General features: G+C 37.2%; 1 protein-coding gene across 1 annotated transcript in view; it reads right to left on the minus strand.

Annotated features, from left to right (window-relative positions):
• The window catches only part of SLIT2 (slit guidance ligand 2), a 350,583-nt gene that overhangs the window by 124,149 nt on the left and 202,597 nt on the right, over positions 1-23,837 (minus strand). The window contains 2 exon segments of the mRNA XM_035714619.2: positions 2,798-2,869; positions 15,581-15,652. Coding sequence (XP_035570512.1) covers positions 2,798-2,869; positions 15,581-15,652 — 144 coding nt within the window.

The raw sequence follows: 23,837 nt of genomic DNA on the forward strand, positions 1-23,837 counted from the left end.
GAACACTGACCTAGATTTAGTTTCCAATGTGATTTTTGAGATGATATCCTCATATTAAAAAAATAAACTTTTTAAAGATTTTTAAATAGACATTTCTGAATCATGTCAATCAGAAATCTAGGTTGGCATGAACATACAAGTGATGAACTGGCTCCCCCTTGATTTCATTTACCTGGACTTTTCCTTCTTAAACTTTGGTTACTCTCTTAACCCTAATATATATCTTAATTCAACAAATTTTCATCAGTGGCCCAGGATGAGTACTTCCATCTTCTCCCTGTTTTGCCTCAGTATAATCATATATTCATAAATGGCTCATGGAACTAGATTAAAAAAAAAACTAACACATTGGGACTCTGAAGTTTAAGGTGATTTGTAAATTAATTAATCCTTCATTACTCCTACATAAGAAGATATACTGTGAAGAGTCACACCTGGTAAAAATAAGCAAAATAGACAACTTTCTTTCTAGAACCTTCTATAAAAAAAGCCCCCCAACTGAATGTTTACAATTGAAGAACTTCTGATTTACTTGACAGTAAAATTCCAATCTTTTGAGTTCTTTATCCAATTAGTCTTAAATTTTTCTTCAATTAATTTCTCTAAAGGCTGAATGAACTACGAGGATTTTCAACATTAACACGTATTAAAAGAATGTCTGCTTGACTTTATCAGATTTTAATACAAACTTTTTAAGTCATTTCAAAATATTCACATTTTCTTGTATCACATACTAATTTTAATTATTTCTTTTTTAGCAAACTCTCACCATCATATATCTCTTCGAAACCTAGATGTAAAGGTCCTCAAAGGAATTCCCAACACTGAATTTTGATTTTAACTCCATGACGCAGATGACATCTTTCACTCTTTGGGGTGTTTCAAGTTAGCAGGTCTTGCTAAAGTCACCTTTTAAATATTTTGCCAACATGACAAACAATGGATGAGGTGACTGCATTTTAATGAACTTACTCTTCTAAAAACAGTGATATTACTTTATAACAAATAAGCAAATGAATCAAATGAATAGTTATTGCGTTTGCGGGTAAAGTGTTCTCAATGCCCAGCACAGCGCTTGGCACAGAGCAGGTATTATGTACGTGTATCTTTTTTTTTCTGTCTATTATATATATATTTACACACACGTACATGTGCTCAGTATATACTTAACATATTGGGTATGTGAATTATTTTATATCTAATAAATAAGCTCTTTTAATTAATAACAAAATACTTTAAGGGATTTTAATCCATCCAAAATAGTCATCAAATTTTTCATAAAATTTTTGGTGTCAGTTAGAAGCATTGACTTAGTAACACATTTTTTGCTTGATCAGCAACATTCAATGAAATAAGACCTTATGGCAATCTCTTCATATACCAAGTTTATGAGATTGACCATGGTTTTGACATCAGACTACTATCATGAAGTCATAGTTGTATCCTCATTATTCTGACTCGGAAACAGCGGCAGTGAGCTTTGTTTATTAATGGGTCTGGAACATAAATAAAAAGTGGCTTTATAACTATGACAAGCATTTTGTTTTTCCTACAGAAAAAGACGGTTATCAACAGAAATAAAGGTGACTTCTATGGGGACAGTATATATTCTTATAACAGTTTATCTCAATCAACTAATACTTGTGTTAAGTCCTTAAACACAAGCAGTAACTTTACACATGATGCAGCTGGAAATTCTATGCATTTACTTGCAATTAAAATCAAAATCATACAGAAAATGTTGCTAAAATAAGCCATTTTGTTGAAACATCAAACTTTTTTTTTCAGAATTACATTCTGTTCCTCAATTTATAAAGTAATGGGATCTTTTTTTTTTTTTTTTCAAGAGGATTTCATGATTCTTAGATAACTTTTACCACATGGTTTAAAAATTCAAAACCTCTTCCTGTTTAATTCCATTTTGGATTTCTGAATAAATTTAGTCAGGGATGAATTGTAGCAGAGAAAAAATATTTTATTTGGGGGAGAAATCTGCAAATCTATTTTAAAAGCTAGACTTGTGAATCTCTGGGAAAAAAAAAAGTTCTAGAAATGTACTGGCGACTTCAACCACTTTAGTAACTCTACTTTAAGATTATTTTTTCAGCGCAATGATTTCATTAAAATCATTTTAGCAAGTCAAAGGTCTATAGAGATTACTTGGTTGCCTCTAACCCATTTTGTCAGCCATGTCTACCCAGCAAGGAAAGGGAGGGGATGCCAATCATAATTCAGATCTCCGTGCTGTGCTTTACTAAGTCAGTAGTGAAGACTTTAAAATGGACCCGATGGGCAGCTTACTAAAATTAGAGAGATCTCAAAATCACCTTTCAAAAAATGATGTTATCTGGTTAAAAATGACATCTTGAAATGAGAAGGCATCTTTCCATTGCATGGCAACTACAAAATCTTGCAACTTACCAGCGACTAAGAGGTTTAATTTCTGTTGTCACTTTCCTGACTGATTTTACCTTAATATTTGGCAATTCCAGGAATTCTCACAAAACCTGCAACTGCGAATATTTTGTTCTAAGGAGAAACACTTAAAGGACAGTATTGCGAGCATCTGGATGTCCTCCTTGTATAGACATTTTTACCGACCCATACAGGCAGGAGACGGACGGTGGTGTGCACACACATTTCAACTCTTCTGTGTCTTCCCCAGGAGTCATTTAAGTACTTTTAATCAGAGACCATTTTGACACAAGGTTTGGAGCTGGCTGCGAAGCTCCCACATTAGCACTCCCCAGACACAAAGCTCTCATTCGGAAGAGTAGGAGAGACAAGCAGTACTTACAGCACTTCCAGGTCCCGCAGAGCTCTAAATGCCCCATCTTCAATACAGCTGATCTGGTTGTAATCCAGTTGCCTGTAAATAGATTAGAAGAATATACGTAAAAGGCCGAAGACTAGCGGGGTTGGGTGAAGGGAGTCTCCTGAAGGGTCTAGGAAGCCCGGCTGTGCTAACTGAAATGCTCTCCACAAACGCACTCATCTGCTTAAGAATGTCACAAGCCATTCTGGTCCCGATGCCGCTACTGAAATCTCTTTTTGTTCTGAACTGTCTGTGCACAGAGCAGCCCTTGGAAAGCTCCAGTAAATAATAACTGCACCTTATATTAAATGCCATAGGAATGCAATTTCATTACATCAAGAAAAGCTATCCATTAAGAGCTTTCAGCGTCATCTTGCTGAAACAATTTCATTAAGGTAAAGGACTGTAAATCACTTAATGTCACATGCACCCCCTCAGTGACCTAACAGGATCCATTTATCAGAGAAGCCCAGCTGCATGTTAATTTCACTATCCTTGGCAAGAAAGAGCGACGCTACTTTTAGGTTTTCTTCTTTTAAAAGCAGTTTTCCTTCGAGAACTCCCAATCGCAAGAGAAATGAGGCCCCACATATGTCCCTGCTATTCCCAACCAGGAACGCACTTTAGAAAGCGAGCCGTTGTCTACATTAAGCTTCACCATTTCCGTGACTCGCACCGTTTGTCATTATGTGCAAATTATCTGCACTGTAAATATGGCATACACTTCAGTTTGAGGAGCTCCGCAAATTTCCGGAAAATAAGTTTATAAAGTGTTAAGAAATTAACAATTTTTTTTTTTTCTTTTCTCAAAGATGCTGATTTTAGCTGACAACACTAAGGACACAATACTGCAGCAACATCATTAAAACACCACACGCATCTACGGTAAAAAGTTTAAAGCCTTATCAGTTCCTTCTAAATAATACAGAAGGCAAACACACGAACCTTTCTTGTAGTTTGAGCACTCATTTGTTTATCATTCAAAGATGAAAAAAACAAAGTCACTCCAAACTTGGTTAAGTCAGCTTTCTCCTGCCACTTGCGCTTTGGGAATTAAAATCTCCTTCATCCAAGCTAAGGCATTTATTTGAAATGAACAGCTAAGTACTAAGCCCTACCTGCCCTATCTTTATGTCCTTTTAAATTTCTTTTTAACAAATAAACGGTGGTTGTTTAAATCTAGCAGCTCGATGCTTAGCGATATTATTATTCCAGTAAAGAAACAGTATTTTAATGCTTCACTTGAGACAGAAACAAAACGTTTGATGAAATGGTCAGGTGAGTTGTCAGTTCTCCGCGCACTGGGAGGGAATGCAGATGTGCCGGGCTAAGACTATGATCATAATACAAATGGATCTCGTCCTCCTTTCAAGTGCGGGACTCAGCAGAAGGGCTGATTCATATTTGAGGTGGGTTCTTAAAGAATTGTTTAAACATTCTCGTACAATAGCTGTTTCTCTCACAGGGCTACTGAATAAAGGTGCAATGATTTAATCCAGTGACTTTCAGAGGGGCCTTTTCAAATTCCTTACTTTAGAAATTATGTACATAGAGAATGTCTCATGAAATATACATCTCATTTTTAAGAAGGTCTCCGGGGGACACGAGACTACCTTGATCATGCAAATGGTACAATCTAGGACACGCAACATAAAAAAAAAAAAGGCCAACTCTGGAGAAGATACCGTTTTATTGCTTTTATAAACTAAGGCTTTCCCCAAATAATAGGTACCTTCCATGCTCCTGTAATAGCTGAAAGCATTTCTACTTATTAGGAAGTAATGCAGAAGGATAATTTTATTTTCTAAGAAGACTTTTAAAATTTCATGATGTAATATGGCTGCTGCAGTTCCAAGAAAACACTTTCATTCTTGAGCACTTTTGATTTTTACAGATTAAATTCATTTAACAATTAAGTTAACAGCCTTTTTATTTTAAAGTGCTAAATATATATCTACACCGCTATTCTCTAACCTCTTGAACGATTTATCAAAGCCATTTAAATTAGTACAATGGCATGAAGTGTTACCCTTGACACACTACAAAAGAGAAATTGTTTCCAGACAAATTGGCAAAATCTTTTAATGCTATCAAATTTGCCTAATGCAGTCTCCAGGTTAATCTGTAAAAGGGTGAGCTGTATGTTTGCCCATATCTTATTATCCTTAGCTGTCAATGTATAAATCAGTGCTGACACTGCTTCTTTTAAATCATGCATACTATACACAAAGGGGAAGCCCTTGCATGCCAGAAAGCACTCAAGCAAATCTTGTTCTACAGGGACTGAAAAGCAGATTATTTCCCCTATACCACCAGAAGTTGAGACGCTGCTGAAAACTTTGTTGCTTTCACCCCTGTGCAACATGGCTCATGGTGACACGCTTCTGATTCTTAGCAGAAACCTAAGTCCTTCTTCATCCCAAAGTATTAAGAATATTCGGCTCTCGTGGGACCAAAGTTGTCCTTGGAAGTTTTCTGAATGCCGTCATGTCTCAGGCCATGCACCTTCTGAGCACGAAGGTACCGCATGAAAACGTTATTCGTATGAAAGGCCAATCAACACGAATGATTTTTTCATGGACTGCTAGATTTCGTTCTATCGAAAGGAATGTCGACGCAAACTTGCGCCGGCTTTGACTGCTCCTGAGAAAACCTCTCTGCACAAACTTCCACTGGTTTGTATATGGTTCGAGATAACGAGTGTCAAAGCCATGCAAGAGCACGCTTTCTTTCAGGGATCCTCCAGTTCACTTTCTTCTCTACCACCTTTCAAAGCCCGGCACTTCTGCTTTCTGTAAAAGGAAGGGATCTGTTCTCAGCCATGCATTTAGTGACAGGCCGATTTTGTTTCGATGTGATTTCCAATCGTGCAATGAAATTATTCTGAATTAAGGCATTAGTAAGAGGAGAGTTGTTTTTTTTTTTTTTCACTTCTCCAAAAAGCAGTATTACAATTATTCAGCCAAATATAGGATCAATTTGTTGATCTTTGGATAATAAGGACGTTTAGATACATTGGGGACAGCTTCAGGATCCTGTCCTGGCACCGGGGTCACATCCCACGGGAAAGCAGGCTAGCACTTTTCGTATTTTCTGGAGAGAAAGAATGGCATAGATAGTATTATTCGTGATTTCTTTCGGACCTTCAGCGGATCTATCCTAGCACAGACGTGTGTGGCTTCTCTCCCGATTTCCTCCCTCAAATCTCCTGTTTCTGTTCGAATTTCAAATTCCATCTCTATCTGACCCCTCATGTCCTAGTTTGTAAGTGTGCGTTCTGAAGCAAGGGCTTTATCTTCAATTTCATGAAAATGACGATGCTGAAAAGAACAGGAACCTTCAAACTGTCTTCGGCATTAACACTCTATGCTTCTCTTGCATTGGTCACTACTTCTCTTCTATTCTAGAATAACACCAGGCTGCTTGCTTAATTTTTCCTAGTACTGGTGAATGTCGTCTTTGACAACACAGCATCTCTTTATCAAGAGGTGTTACCCTGTGCCTCGCACTCATGAAGTTCCTAAAGCTGATCTGATGTTCTTACCACAAAACACGACATAGCCTAGTTTCAGATTCTGATTAATTCTAGGTATGAAAAAAATATATAATGCTGCTAACTATGAATTTTAGAAACAGGCATATTAAATGACAGAAGGTTGAACATTTGCTTACGTGGCATCTTGAAATATAACCAGAGATAGTGCATTTTGTTACTTTTTACATTTTTTTCAGGGATTTCCTGTTTTGGGTTATTAAAACTTGGATACATACTGTGTTTGAATTACATATGTAAAACTCATCTCCCTGTATTAATTTTAGTTTTGTCCTTACCCATAGAAAACTCATGTTTCACTGCAGCATCCAAGTAATAAGATTTTAATTACTGATTTTCTTTTTGTAAGAATTAGAACACCATAAAATTTACTTAATTTTGAAACAATACTGCACATAGAAAGTCTTTAATAAATTTAAAGGCAGGTGGACCTGGGTGGCTCAGTCAGTTAAGTGTCCGACTCTTGGTTTAGGTTCAGGTCATACTCTCAGGGTCATGAGATCGACCCAGCATTGGGGTCTGAGCTCAGATTCTCCTCTTCTTCCTCTTCCTTCTTCTCTACCTCTCTTCCCACTTGTGCTCTCTCTCTCTCTCTCCCTCTCAAACAAGCAAATAAATAAAATCTTAAAAATGACTGTAAAGCCAGAGAGAGTCTCTGAGTATTTCAACAAAAGTATTATAACAATGCTCTGGCTCTCCAGGGAGTTTTAGGTACTAGAAATAGAAGTTTAGTTCATATTCATATTACTGTAAATGGCAAACTCCAAAAGTTTAGTTGACTTAAAATAATATATCAAAGTGATTAGGACCAATAGGAGGGAGTAACAACATTTTGCCACTTGGAAAGAAGCCTGATAAACCATGTAAATCAAATGGGAAAGAAAAAAAAAAAAAACGTTGTTAAGGATATAGGAATGCTCTGTTCTATTTCTTCCCTCGTGTGTATAAAATTGTGTCAATAGGAGTGCCTAAATATGAAAATATTATGCCTATAATGACTCTAAGAAGCAGTACAAGATTTAAATTATAATGTATAGAGAACATAAGAATAATATAAATTGACCTATATAATGAACATTCTAGGCCAAAGTTTCAGCAACCATGTCATGTAATCTCAGCATAAAAGCACATCAGTGCTAACTCAGATATTAGTGAATAAAATAACCAAAGTAACGACTATCCTGATGAATGAAAAATGATTTCTTTAGAATTTAGTTCTTTTGCAATCTTTCAAGCAAACTTGTAGGTTGTTTTTTTTTTTGCATAGGAATAAAGAATCTCACAGTTTTTATTGGAATAATCTATACTATAAAAGTATAATATAGTATGGTATCTATAGTATCTATAGTATAAAGTCATATCCACTTGCAAAAGGCAAGCTCTAAGAGAGCTTATCAGAAAATGGAGGAACAACTAAGTAGCCCTTCACGTTCTAGTAGCTCTTATAAACTAATCAAAGGTGGTAGAAACTGAAGCTGACAATAACAATTGCTTACATATATTGAATGCATAGCAAATGACAGGGTCCGTAGATGTGCTATCTCATTATTTCTCACAATAACTTGAAAAGGTAAATGTTATCATCATTCTGATTTTACAGAGGAGACTCTGCAGCTCACCGAAGTTTAATAACTTATTCAAAGTAGGTAATATATATGTAGTGAAATCTTGATTCAAATTTAAATTTGTGTGTTACTGAAGCCTCCACTCCATAGTTTGGGAATTTAGGGGCTGTTCATTCTGCAAATGAAAGTTTCAGCTAAATCTCTGGTGGGGGATCCCTGGGTGGCTCAGCGGTTTGGTGCCTGCCTTTGGCCCAGGGCATGTTCCTGAAGTCCCAGATTGAGTCCCACATCGGGCTCCCTGCAGGGAGCCTACTTCCCCCTCTGCCTGTGTCTCTGCCTCTCTCTCTCTCTCTCTCTGTGTGTCTCTCATGAACAAATAAATAAAATCTTTAATAAAAAAAATCTCTGATGGCCAAATTTCAAAGAAGTCAGCACATAAAGAGTGCTATTGAATGTCAGGGAAGTAACCGATTATTCTAGGCTGAAGTAGTCTTGTGTGAGGAAGAAAAAAAAAAACCTGAACCTTAAAAAAACAGGTAGTACCCAAAAAGACAGAAAATAAAAATGGATATTCCCTATGGAGGAAAAAGACCCAATCAAGAACGTTGTGAGCAGAGGTTCTACAATGTTCATAGTGAATATCTGCAAGGGAGAGGTCATTATTTATGGCTTGAGCAAAGAGCTTGTGTGCAGACTCACTGGGAGAGGGGGCTGGGAGCCTGAGTGGCTGTCAGAAAGTTAGGACTAGTCAGAAAATCTAAAGAGTTTGCTATCCAATAAAAGCCACTGTTTTCTCAGGAAAGAGTCTATATTTTTCAGAACCTATAAAACCATGACACTATTCTGCGCTATCCCCAAGGCTTTGCCATAGTGCCAAGACAGTGTTGTTGTTGTTTTTAAAAAGCTGAATGATCCCAAACCCAGGAGAGCTGGGGATAAAAAAACAAAACAAAACAAACAAACAAACAAACAAAAACAATGCTTTATAAAAACAAATCTGTCTGCAATGTTAAAATTATCTAATGAGAATATAGACTGGAGATCAAAATCCAATTAGCAGAGCACAGTAATAGTTCAGAGGGAGTGAAGTGTGTCTGTCCCGGACTAGGGAGGGGAAGCAAGAAAACTAAAGATTTGTTCTATCTCAAGGACAACATGGCGGCCATGGAAAGATCACACCGATTCTTATTTTATCCATATTGGAACTGGATTCCCAATCACTCAATCAGATAGTCTTGTGTTTAGAGCTCAGTTAGAGCATCTGACTGCAGAGTCTTGTGTTTTGGATAGAGTTTATGAAGATGCGTCAAAGCGATTCATTTTCACGTAAGAGAATGACATCATTGAAGAAAAATGCCAAGGCACCCCGTCAACAGAGCAAAATGAACAGCTGGAGAGGTCGTTGGCAGCAACCTTGATCAGAGTTGTTGGGGATTATGACAATTCTGCTGGCCTGTCATACACGGAGCACAAACCAGAAGGTTACAGGACCACGGACAGTTCCCGAGTTGCCGCCGGCCTCTGCGGAGAGCCCAGAGCTCCGTTGGTTCCTTAGCCCTACGGTCCACAGACAACATTCTGGGCGTGAAGAGGAGCTCCGTCCACTGAAATGAAACTTCAGTTCACTTATTATCTACCTCGATGAAGAGGATTGTCCAGGAGGTTCTACATCCCACTGAGGACCTCTGGCATTTACTCTAACACACAGGAGAGAGCTGACCCCCTGAGTGACAAACCAACTCCCCCCCCCCGCCCCATCAAGTCTCTTCAGCCTCAGGTTTACTGAAAACACGCCAAAAAAGGAGCTGAGGAAACTAAAATACAATTTAAGTAAGATACAATTTAAATTTGATGTCGGTGAATTTTATTTTTATGATAATATACCAAGTATGTAAGTATGGTAAGAAATATTATGAGCTGATATTCAATAACCTGAAAACCAGCTGATTATAGCAGATATGTTGCAAATAGGACAACTTATAAGATGGAGCTAAAATAAGTCTTGCATTTGCATGGAAAAATATATAAATATATACTTATATTTAAAAAATACATAATACACTCTTCTAATTGTTACAGATGGATTCTATAATATGTGAGCAACACTGGTCCCCTTATTGTTATGAAGTATCCAGTGGAGAGGTATTTAAAACTAGAGAAATGTAAAAAATAAAAATTCTGTGTCCCTACTCTAGAATGGCAGATATTCCATCCATGGGTTTTAATGAATCCATCAATAAAATAAATTGAAAGGATCCCTGGGTGGCGCAGCGGTTTGGCGCCTGCCTTTGGCCCAGGGCACGATCCTGGAGACCTGGGATCGAGTCCCATGTCGGGCTCCCTGCAGGGAGCCTGCTTCTCCCTCTGCCTGAGTCTCTGCCTCTCTCTCTCTCTCTCTCTCTCTCTCTCTCTGTGTGTGACTATCATAAATAAATAAAAATTTATTAAAAAAAATAAAATAAAATAAATTGAAAATGAAAGAGTTCCAGAAAAAAAATGAAATTTCTAAATAATATAAATAGGTACATGACAACATATAGATTATTAACTCTGTCTTTCCCATTTGCCAAATCTTATTGCCAATAATCATTGCCACCCAAACTGAGTGATTTGTTTCCTAAAAAGTCATGGCCATTTGTATTTGTTTCCCAAATATTGCAATGATTTGCCCCAAGAAAACAAAGTCATCTTGTAACCTGACCCTTGCCTATAAAAATTAATGTGTTAAGGGGATCCCTGGGTGGCTTAGCAGTTTGGTGCCTGCCTTTGGCCCAGGGCGCGATCCTGGAGTCCCGGGATCGAGTCCTTTGTCGGGCTCCCTGCATGGAGCCTGCTTCTCCCTCTGCCTGTGTCTCTGCCTCTCTCTATCATAAATAAATTTAAAAAATATTAAAAAAAATTAATGTGTTAAAAAAGGAAAAATAAAATAAGATGAAATCAGAGAGGGAGGCAAACTCCAAGAGACTCTTAACTATAGGAAACAAACTGAGGACTGTTGGAGGGGCTGGGGTGGGGGACGGGGTAACTGGGTGATGGGTGTTAAGGAGAGTATTTCATGCAATGAGCACTGGCTGTTAATATGCAACTGACGAATCACTGAATTCTACCCCTAAAACTAAGAATACACTATATGTTAACTAAATTGAATTTTAATAATTTTTTTCAAAAAAAGGAAAATATAAATATTTTCCCTAACCTGTTTTTTTAGTAAGAGGCAGTTTTCCTTGAAAAGGTGGATATGACTCAACAGATACAGGGTTAAGGGAAGTGGGATAATGCAAGCAAATAGAAAGACATGTATTTATTTATTAAAGCAATAAACATTACAGTTTGACTGGAACACAGAGTACATTTTGAGGATGTACTGCAAAATGAAAGAAGAAAAAAGCAGGTGTGATTTACTTTACAAGTATACCCAAAATAATGCATGTTGGAATTTAACTGCTGTTAAGTGTTTGTGTCGTGCTGACTAATGAAACTAAAAACATGTTAAAGTCTGTATCTGTAATATGAATAGCAACTAGCAATCAATTTAATTTTTAGGTTCATATATCCGTACAGTTTCTTGCTTAAATCTTGGGATAACTCTAACTAGGAATGTTTTATCATTAAAAAACAAAAAACAAAAAACATGAGACTTGGAAAGTTTTTATACCCTAAGGTGTATGCTTAGAGAGTGAGCTCACGGCTCTCGACAATAAAGCAAGGCTTAATTTAAATATTCTCCTAAATTGATCCATTTGATGAAAATACCTCAAAGATATTTATAAACAAAATAGCTTAAATAATATAACGTGTCTTCCTTCGAAATCTAATCAGGAGGTAACAAGGCTTTCCTGCATCAGTGTTTCAATAAACAAAATACATATAGAAAGTTTATAAGGAAAAATCATATAAATATTGTCACTTTGGTGAAGTATCAGTTGGTAATAATATGGTATCAAAACTTTAATTCATACTTGATTGGGGAATTTAAAAACAGATGTAAATACTATGGAAAAGTGCTGCCAGGGACTATTACAAACATTATAATTTAGTTGGTATTTTAATACCAATCTCACCATCTAAAATGTCAGGAAAAAGAACATGGTTTAAGTTGCAGCTGGAGAAAATCAGATAACAAAATAAGATAGGGTTTTATCCAGTTAAGAAATTAATAGCAATGAGCAAAAAAAGTTATGGGAATTCCTCCCCGGAGATGTTTAAGAGCAAGATAAATGTCCATCTGCCTAGAATAGTTTCCGTGTGGTTTGCCTGGTGGAAGAGGAATAGGATCTGCTAATTTGCAAAATTTTCACAGCATCAGTTTCATATTGTCAAGATGCTGCCTTGAGCATATTTACCCAATCCACAAGATTAGGGTAAGTGCTTCCAGTGGAAATCTTCTGATAACTGGAATTTGCTCTGAATGAGGCCTGAATGTGGTAAATCCAATAAACCTGTTACAGTGCATCAGACGGGGCATTTAGACAGCTCTATACAAAATATCGTCATATCGCCGTAATGCGGCTAAAGAACATATTTCTTCTGTCTAGCTTTTTTTTTTTTCCTCTTTTATTCTCTGAATGAGTTGGAACAGTAGCCATCCACCATGCAGGATTATCCACATTGTAAATGCATGCAGCGGAACGATAAATAGGACAAAGTACTGCACCTCTCCTTCCCACGCTGAATAGTAATAATGTTAATATTAATATTTATGGGCTCTTACCGAGTTATTACTTGGTGACTGATGGTTACCTTTAATAACAATACGAATTAGAATTTACCCTCAGTTTTAACATATTTTACCAGGCATCTTCCTTGACCTTTAGTGATAAAACTGATCTTCATACAAAGCCCCAAGAAACTATTTTTTAACAATGTCTTTTGAGCTATGTTTTAATTACAGAAACATGCCTTTTAGCTGTAAAATTCTGTAAAACTGTAGCTATGAGCCTAATTAACAAACAAACAAACAAAACATCTAAACACACTGTGGTATTTCAATATTGCTCTAACGGTCTTTGACACTGTCACATGGAAGGCAGTGAGAAGAGTAGGAATTAATTCTCACTTTGCCCGGCTTCTTTGATAGATTCTAACTTCCTCAGTCTACCCTTGTCCGTTGCGACTCAGCAAAAACATAACCAACATCCTTGAAGATTCCTTTAGATCCTCTTTCAGGAATTCTTTCCTACAGATTCCCCCCTGAGGACCTCAGGCAGTATTTTTTATCTCTTTCTTTCCTGTGCACCGAGAGCACATAATATCTTGTTTATAAATCAGAGTCTGGTGTATATTTAGTGCTTTCTGCTATATTTGCTTTTCCTTTTTATTAGCCCCATGTCTAACTGACCCATAGTACACTCAGATCTATCATTTAAAAAAAATTATTTATTTATTTGAGAGAGAGAGAGAGAGAGAGAGAGAGACAGAGACACAGGCAGAGGGAGAAGCAGGCTCCATGCAGGGAGCCCGATTTGGGACTCGATCCCAGATCCCGGGGCTGAAGGCAGACGCTCAGCCGCTGAGCCACCGGGCATCCCTACACACATGGATCTATCCTACCCATGACCAATATTGTGAATTACTTTATGTTATACTTTCTGATCTTTTTACAACACCTTTTTCAAGAGTTAGCTTCTAGCAGTTGATTAGTGCATACGTAGAGAATGAAATAATACACTCCGTTTCATAGCATTTACCAAAAGGCCTTTCATTTATCTTCTTTCCCGAAGAACCACGTCAAACCCAAGCAATTATCATATTCATTTTACAGAAGCAAAACTAAGACTCAATGGAGTTTATGGACTTGTCATGTCTACAAATCCAGTAAGTAGCAAGATTCCAAGACTCCAGTCCTAAACTCATCTCACCGTATACATATTAACTGACTTTAAATTAGGAGGGAAAATTATGCATGTGGGGGAAAAAAAGATTTTCAAACTGTGAAATCAATATTGCCTTTTTCATTACAAAATGGCTAGCATCTCAATTTTCTTTTCATCTCTAAATTTCTAAAATTACAATCTTTAAGGATAAATGAAGAGGACATAAAGAGGAATCCCATCACGACTGGTATCTCATTCCCAAATGTATCCCTAAATATGGAAGATGGGTTACTTATAGATGTGGATTCCCTGAATATCTTTACTAAGAAGATTAAAAGCCACCTGTTTTAAGGATTTAGAGAAAATACTATTGTAAGATTGCAAATGGCATTCCCAGAGGGTGGTCAACTGTAGCCAAGACTATCATTTTAGGTAACATACAGGCGACTTAAGTTGGGGCTGTATTAGGATCTTTATATGGTTCTAACCAGACATAGTATCCAAAGTAGTTTTGAACACCTTATGTCTCAAAATCTACCTGAAGACTTCCTCAAGCTGTAGCAAGAGAAGATAAAAAGAAAGCAAATAAAATCCTCTTCACATGTAAATATTCATGAAAACCTAGGGCCAGAATTTTAACACACTTATATCTAGATGTCTATGTTTCTCTTTCTTTGCCTGTACATTCAGAAAGTGTACATTTAACACAAAAATCACTTACACTGAGGAGAAGATGCAGAGACCAAAACTTGTAACTCTATGAACAGTCAACCTCTTTGATGACAGGAAACATCTGTCTCCCTTTCCCTACTGGAAAAATAGTGTTGTATCCCACCATGGAGAATGCTGAATATAAGTTAATTCTTGAAAAGTGCCTGCACTGTTTATCACTAGCTAAGAAATATTGAATTCCTGATAGTTAATCTCAGCACACAGGGCTTTCCGCACCCCCCACCCCACATTCCAAACTAATGTCAAAGCTGAGCACAACACTTTATGTCCTAGCATTTGCAGTCAATCAAAAACAAACATTTTCAAAGGCTTATGCTGTATTTTAGAATTTATAAAGATATACATTGACAAAATTAGGATTGTCACTGAAATCTTAAATCTGATATGTATCCTCAAAGCTACAGGCACTTGCAAAAAAAACCACTTCTACACAAGACACTAGATTTATAAAGGGAAAATTTAGAAGCACAGTTTCCTTTTACTTGGTGCTTTTTTTTTCCTTCTAGAGAGGGCTATACACATATTCTTTCATAAAGATATGAGGGGAAAATACGTAAGAAAAATATTCACACAAAGGGAAAGACATAATTTTCTCATTCTCATACTTTTGGCATGTAATGAAAACAGTGATCTAAACGTGATTTAAAAAAAAAAAAAAGCTATAGCTCCAGGCTCCAGGCATCTCTAACAAGAAAATGTTATCTACTCTTTCCAGAAAAAAAAAATAGTTTATATTCTGCATTTTCAATAAACACCGATAACAACAGAAAAAGGAGTTTACTGACATATGCTGACAGGAACAATAAAAAAATACAATGTGAATACCTTTTAATCAAATCATTTCTTGAGATTTCACAAGATTAAAAACAAAGTTTGAAGAATGAATTTGGTAACAACTTCAGATTCAAGACATCTTTTACATGAGAATATCTCCAGATACCTTGTGAAAACAATTTAAAACTTATGTTACAAGCTCTCCTAAGCAAGCCTAAAGATAAATAGGCCTTTCACTTTTTATTCTGACACATTATTCAATATAAATTTAACTTTGAAAATAGATAACTTGAAAACAATAGTATAGATTAGAAAAAAAAATACTTACAAATTTTTAATGTCAACTGCCCCACGGAAAGCCTTCCTTGGAATTGCCTGAATTTGGTTTTCACTGAGATCACTAAGAGTGAGAAAAAAGAAAAAAGGTCAAGTTATAAAATATTGTTTGAAAACTATTTTAATTAATATGTTTGACAAATGATAGAACATCTTAAAAAAAAAAAAGCTGAAACGAATCCTACCAGGATCATAATTAAATCCCTATCTTTATTTTTTTTAAATCCCTATCTTTAGATGGAATTTCTAATACAGATAATTTATATTTATAATATAAATTGAAAGGCTGAGCCAAATGGTTTCTTAAAGTACATTTCCAGATCTTTAATTTCATAATAAATTATAAAATATGATGCTCTTAAATTTGAGTTGATCTAATTCTGTGTAATAAACTATTTCTTTAAAAACAAACAGTAAATTGTTCACGACTCCGCTTCAAGAGGTTCTTAAGTTTTAGACTTGATATTTCTCCAACATCACTGGCATAACTTACAAAGTATATAGGAAAGAAGTCCATTTTTAACATTCTAGAGAAAAGTGGCCAAAAGCTGATAAAACCTGGGCAATATGATTAAGCTTTCACAGTGCTTTAAGCAATCTTGAAAATGGAACATGGCAATATTGGCCCAACAATAAAACCAACAGTTCCCGCATGAAATATTAACAGCAGGTTGATTTAAAACCTTCTTTAAATAATTCTATTTAAAACCATAAACACAGACAGTCTATATTTGCATTTTAATTTAATTGGGAAATACATTTTAATCAAGGGGGGAACACTCTTTCAGTTGAAATGAGAAGTTTGTAAAAAAATCACTCATCTCATGAAATGGATCATTATTTTCTTCCCCTCGGAGTTCAGATGCAATTCTATGAGCTCACATAGTATTAGCCTTAACAAGCAGGATATAAATATACATGCAGGAAATGTCACTAAAGGCAGAAAATGCTCATCTAATTTTAAGTCACACTACCACACAGCAGATGAGATATCAAATAAATACATTATTGAAGTAAACAATGATGGTGCTAAAATTATCTTTAAAAATCCAAGATAGCTAATACTCATTAAGAAAGATGAAGCTACTAACCACGCGTGCAGAGCTGATGAAAACAGAGCCATTTTCCAATCTGTAGAGGCATGTTGGACGGACTCATCCACATCCTCTCCCCTAACGCTTATGACCAGAGCTTGTTGTTCTCATACTTAAGGCCACGCAATAGAGATCATTGGCAGATAGAGAGATTTAGTGTGTGGTCTTGACCTCATTAGCACCAAGTTTTAAACAACTGAGATTTGCATTCATATCTCAATATCTGCAATGTGCAAATAAAAAAAATGTGTGCTAAGCAATTTGTAAAGAAATAAATGCTAGTCTATTTAAGGAGGAGAGGTCTTTAGAGAGAGAGAGAGAAAAAAAAGGAAAACACATATTTTATTTCAAACAGTAAATTTACAATATGTGCTTATGTAGGAGTTAAGGCAGTCATCCATTCTCTAAGTGCCGTAGCTCCGTTACTGCTTTCAATAGTTTCAGTATATCCCTAAGAGTAATAAAACTTCATTTCCTTAAAAATTGCTTATTTCTCCAGCTTGTCATTGATTCAGACTGACTTCCTTCCCTTAATTACATCAGGTTAAGAATGTTTAACAGCGTATATTTAACAGCCTTGATGCTGGAAACAGTGTTGAAAGGAGGCTACCCAGCAAGGAGAAAGTCAAGAGAAACACTGGAAAAAGAAAACTCAGAATGTAATAAGAAATGAGGGGGCAAAAAAAAAAAAACAAAAACCCAAAAACATTGAACCCAAGCAAATCTGATTCTGCAATGCTCCATGGGAACCAACAGTGGTGTTGTTACTGCTGTGTCTCTGTCAGTTCAATGTTTGCTCATCACTTGTGTTTTTCTAGCTTCTCCTAAGACAAAGACTGCCTTGGAGGCTGTAGGTGAATAAAAATGGCAGAGCTGTTTTCTTCAGGTCTTGCCTGCTTTCCAGGCTTTGCAGTCTTCCCATCCAGCCGGCGAGGGCCAATTTGTTCACTGCCTACAGTCTCAGCTCTACTCAGTCTCCAGGCACAGTTGTCCCTAGGGCGGTGTTCTCAATGGGAGAGGGTGCGGTGGGAGGAAAGTCAGAGGGACGTATTTCGGTGGTTCATAGAGATGCCACTGGACAATGTGAAATGCACAGTCAGAAGACCATTTCTTCTAAAATGGATTTTAGTATCAGCTTCTGAGTCCCATAGATAGAATTCTAGGACGTGGAAGGGTTTTATACTGCTAACATTTACCAATCTTTTCATTTTATGAAAGAACGAGAAGCTGTCAGCGGTCAATCTCAGAGCCTCTTTGCTCCTTGAGGTCAATGTGTGGCTGCCCCCACCCCCAACTAGACTGCTTCCCAGACTCTGCTTTTGTGTCCAGTCCACCAGGGCAGGAAACTTCAGTTCTAGATCACAGGATCCTTCCATTAAGTGGACTTTGTTCATCAGCGACAGGAGAGAGAAACTTAACACATTTTCAGTACCTACAGTATGCAATTGTTAATTATTTTGGAAATAATATATCATTAATTACGATCTGTATTTCCTTGAATCCCCATAACCATCCTGCCACATTAGGCAACATTATCCTGGTTTTATAGGAAATGAGATTAAACTTCAGAAATGTAAGATAGTACTGCTACTCAATGAGACAAATTGTGTAAGAAATACGGATAGATACCAAGTTAGGATTTGAGGAATTCTAAAGATGATACAAGGGGCTACTTAATCCATTTCAATATGTCCTTCCTGTGCCCCAGAACTTAAAAGGCTTTTCCTTAACTTATCCTAGCCTCTGGTCTATGTCATTTGAAAAGTGATGGATTAGACTGTGTTATTACAATGACTCATATTTTCTATACATAATTAGGGGGAGGTCACCAGTTGCTTCAGTGCAACGTATATTCATTTAAGATCTACTACATGTAAGATATCGGCTGATGTTGCAGGATTACTGAGCTGAGTAAGGCCCATTTCCTGGCTTCAGGAATTTTCAAATCCAGTAAAGAAGATAAGTAGCTAAATAGAGGACCAATTGAGAGATTTAAACAAATTATTGTGTCTAAAAAAAAGCAAGCTAGCCCAATAAGAAATAACACACTGTGAATGTATCAAGATGTAAAGGTGAAAGAGTAGAGGACAGCACTACTAGTGAAATAAATGGCATGAGTGAAATATAAAAACAGAACTTTTTAGGAGAGGAGCCTTTGATCTAATATGCTCAGAAGGTACAATATACACAGTGGAATAATAGGAGATGAGGTCAGAAGGAAAAGTCAAAGTGATGAGTTGATTTTTTGAGCAGTGAATTCTTATTTCAGCACACAACGGTGGGGAGGGAAGTGTGGTAGACAGGAGCAGGACAGGGGCTGTACCTTGGATAAATTACATTGGCAACGGGATTTAAGATGAATAGATGGAGTCAAAGACTTGAGTTTGGAAAATGAGATACAAGACCTCTTGATAGTTGGGGAAAGGCTGGTGAGAACATCAAGCAATAATAACTACTAACAACGTATCACTTGCTTACCATGGGCCAGTTAGTAGCAGCAGCATCTCCCACTGTATAGATAGAAAAGGTGAAGAAGACTAAGAGTGTCATCAGAGATGCATGAAGAATCAAAACTGAGAAGTGGATCGTATGTGGATATAGATTCAGCAAGAGGGAGAGGGGAGGACACCGAAGTTACTTTGAGCTTAGATTAAAGGTAGTGTTAATAAAATTGCGAAATTCGAAGAGCAATTCGCAACTTCCATTATGAGTTTGGTTTTGAAAGTTTCTCAATCCAGTTAGAAAGATGTGATATCACATATCACCTAGTTTGGTGACAACAAAGATAGTACATGGTAAATAAAACACAAGTGGCAACTGAGAAAGGTGGTCCAGATCAAAGAAGTCAGTCACTGGAGGTCAGATTGATTCAAGCCACTTTCAAAACAGAGTGTTTTTTTTTTTTTTTTTAAACTTTGATGAAAATGACAGAGAGCTCAGTAATTCTCAGCCTTCAATATTGGGGAAAGGGATGGCAGGTAGTAGGTGGCAGGAATCCAAGAAGAGAGCCATCATGTCAATGGAATTAAGAGCATAGACCACAGACCTGGGCTGAGATGGACTATCTGCTGTTGATTAACCACGTGCCCCTAGAAGAATGGCTTACCCTTCTGTGCCTCAGTTTCTTCCTCTGCAATTGGAATGAGTTCATACTGCATAGGAATTCAATGAGTTCATACTCCTGAAATTAGCACAAAAGTACCTGTACATAGTAAGCACCATGGAGGTGCTGGTTATATACGTGTTACAAGTGTTTCAATCAGACACTGGTTATGTCCTCCCGAGTGTACTACTTTGTTCCTTGGAGACCACTGCAGGCAATGTGAGACATTACGGATGGGAGTGCACTGCTCTGTGAACTGTGGGGAATGAGAAAAATGAGTCAGAACTACTGAGTTAGCAGGATGGAGCTGCCAAGGGAAGAGTCTGTAATTATATCACCAGGCAGTAAAGTGTAAAAATGTGTTTCAGAGTAGGAAAATGGCTTGATTGGAGTTGATTTTTAGGAAGATTAATCTGGAGATTGAATTTTGGTGCAGGCAGAGAATCGGGATTGGGCAGTGTTGGTGGAGAGAGCAGTGGGTCCAGTTAACTAGAAAATTCTTTTTGATGGGTATTAAGCAATAAATTTGTGACTTTGGCTCAGGCCCAAATATAAGGTCTTTAGTGCAAGTTAAGGTTATTTTAATCTTGGGGAGAGCTTGCAACTACTCAAATTTTCTGATTAAGGAAATAATAAAATACAAAAGTGCCAGGAGTAGGGAAGACACAAGTGCAGTAATTGGGGAAATGGGATTGAAGACAAGGAGACGAGTTTGGTTTTATGATATTTAGAACTCAAATAAATGGAAATATATTCCATGCTCATAAGTTGGAAGAATTAATATTGCTAAAATGTCCTTTTTTCTTAAAACTATTGTTAAAGTGTCCTTACTACCCAAAGCATTCTACAGATTCAACTCAATTCCTACCAAAATTCCAATGTCTTTTTTCACAAAAATAGAACAAAACATTGTAAAATTTGTGTGGAACCCCAAAAGACCCCAAATAGCCAAAGCAATCTTGAAAATAAGGACAAAACTGGAGGTATCATACTCCATGAATTCAAACAATATTACAAAGTTATAGTAATCAAAGCAGTATAGTGATGGCATAAAGACAGACACATATACTAATGTAGCAGAAGAACCCAGAAATAAATCTATATACATATGTCCAATTATTCTATAACAAGGGAGCCAAGAATATACAACAGGGAAGGATGGATGTCTCTTCAATAAATGGTATTGTCAACTGGACAGCCACATACAAAAGAATGAAACCAAACCTCTATATTAGACTATACACAAAAATCAATTCAAAATGGATTAAAGATGAGCCTAAGACCTAAAACCATAGATTCCCAAGAAGAAAATATAGGAGCTGAGCTCCTGACATCAGTCCTAGCAATGATATTTTTTGGATTTGACACCAAAAGCAAAGGCCACAGAGGCAAAAATGCATAAGTCTAGACTATATCGAACTAAAGAGCTTCTGTACAGCAAAGGAAACTATCAAAATAAAAATGAAAGGCAAAAGGCAACCTACAGAATGGAAGGAAATATTTGCAAATCATAACCCATCATAAGGGGTTTCTATCCAGAGTATATAAAGGACACATACAACTCAATAGCAAACAAAACAAAACAAAAAACTAACAAAAAAAACCCCAATATGATTAAAAATAGGTATCTTAGCCGTATGACCTATCACACTGATTGTTTTGTGAATATTAAAACACCCTTGCATCCCAGGAATAAGTCCCATTTGATCATGGTATATGATTTTTAAGGATATTGTTAGATTTTGTTTGCTAATATCCTGCTGAGATTTTTGGCATCTATATTGAATAGACATTGTTTTTCGTAAAGAAGACACACAAATGGCCAACAGGTGCATGAAAAGGTACTCAACGTCACTATACACATCAAATGCAAAGATAAAACCCAAACGAGATACCCCTCACACCGGTTAGAATGGCTGCCAACAAAAAGACTAGAGGATGAGGTGAGGATGTAGAGAAAAGGGGATCCTGCACACTGTCTATGGCAATATAAAGTGGTGCAGCCACTGGGGGAGAACAGTGTGGAGTATCCTGTCCGAAATCAAAATAAAACAACTGTACAAACCCAGCAATTCCACTTGCGGGTATGCATCCAAAGGAAAGGGAATTGATATCCCCAAACAGTATCTGTACTCCCAAGATTACTGCAGAGTTATTTACACTGGCTAAGCCATGAAAACAATCTAAACGTCCTTTGGTGATTAAATGGATAAAGAAAATAAGGATAGAGAAATGAACAAACTGAAAGGATACAACAGATTATTATTCAACCATAAAAACGAAGGGAAATCTGTGTTTTGGGAGAACATGGATGGACCCCGAGGGCATTATGCTAGGTGAGACAAGTCAGAGAAAGACAAATACTGGATCACTGTATGATCTCACTTATATGTGGAATCTAAAGAAAACCCCAGAACTCATATACACAGAGAACAGACAGGGTGTAGACGGAGGAGGGGGGGGGGGATGGGGAAAATAGGTGAATATTGTCAAAAGGTACAGACTTCCAGGTTATGATTAATAAGTTCTGGATAAATAATGATTATAGCTAATGATACTATACTGTGTGTTTGGAAGTTGCTAAGGCAGTAGATCTTAAAATTTCTCACCCAAAGAAAAGGTTTTGTAACTGTGTGAGATGATGGTTATTAGCTAAACTTAGTGTCGTAGTCAATTTTGCAATAAATATATATATCAAATCATATCTTACATATCTTAAATTAATAAAATGCTGTCTGTAGTTACATCTCAATAAAACTGGGGAAAACGCCACTCTCAATAAAAGACTATTTATTGCAAGTACTCAGACATCATAATTTGAGATTTTTTTACAAAAACTAAAAATATTGAACATCTTGAATTTGAGAGCCTGGTTTGTTCACTTTCCAAGATGACAAGGAAGTGAAAAGAGCTGGAAAAGCTGATTCCGAAGTTAATCTTGATAAGAAAGACATGAATGAGGGTGAACATAAGTGGTTCCAATGGAAAAGGTTCCACGTTCCTGGTATTTGCACAACTGGAAATATTCAGGGCCCCTGAGGCAGGCCTGAGTAGTGGCCCTCATGGTCATCAGCCAGGGAACCCTGGGGTTTCCCACTTTAGATCCTGCCTCCCTCTGCTACATCCAACCCGTTCCCAAAACTACTTCCATAGGGTCTCCAGTCGAGTCCCCTCCTGTCAGTCTCCACTGCCATAGTCTCTGGGGGGACAGTCAGCACCAGTTTGGACACAAATAAGATGCCAAACTCCTCTCTGACTTCATTGATGATCCTTCCCAACACATCCAGTTTTGTTGCCACAATTGAAATCGTATCAAACCACTTCCTCCTGAAGTCTTCCTCATCTCAGTTAAGGAGACACCATCCTTACAGTTTTCAGTCCAAAACCTTTGCAGTCTCCCCCTGTAATTCCATAATCTTCCACAGCCCACATCAACCCATCAGCAAATCGTCTTGACTCTCTTCAAAATAGATCCACAATCTGACCAGAGTGCTCTGAGAAGCACCTCTGCTTCCCTGACAAAGCCACCATCCCCCCTTGTCTGGGGGATCTTAATACCCTTGCAGCTATCACTCTGTGTCTCCCCTTGTCTTCCCATAACCATAACTCACCACATCACTGATCAAAACTTCACTGATGTCCCATCTCACCAAGATGTGATATCACATATCACTTAGTTTGGTGACAACAAAGATAGTACAAAGCATTCCAAAGGCCGACCAGACTCCAAAATACGCTGGTTGACATACTATCTTTGACCTCATCTCTTCCTCCTTTTCCCTTATCCACCCCATTCTGTAGCCCCACTGGCCTCTTGAGTTTCCTGAACTGAACTCACCATTCTCTCACTTAGGGGCTCCCCTGATACTTTTTCTGCCTCTATTTCCACCTCAGATCGTCATTCACGAATTCACCTTTTCTAAAGTCATTTTTCCAAGTCTTTCAGCTTTTGCACAATTATTTTGTCTGAAGCACCTAGTTCCTATCACCAAAAGATGGAGAGTTAAAAATTGTTCAAGACCCAGAGCAAACAGCACCTCCTTCAGCATAGA

Source organism: Canis lupus, chromosome 3, assembly GCF_003254725.2.
Source record: "Canis lupus dingo isolate Sandy chromosome 3, ASM325472v2, whole genome shotgun sequence".
In the NCBI taxonomy this organism is placed as follows: Eukaryota; Metazoa; Chordata; class Mammalia; order Carnivora; family Canidae; genus Canis; species Canis lupus.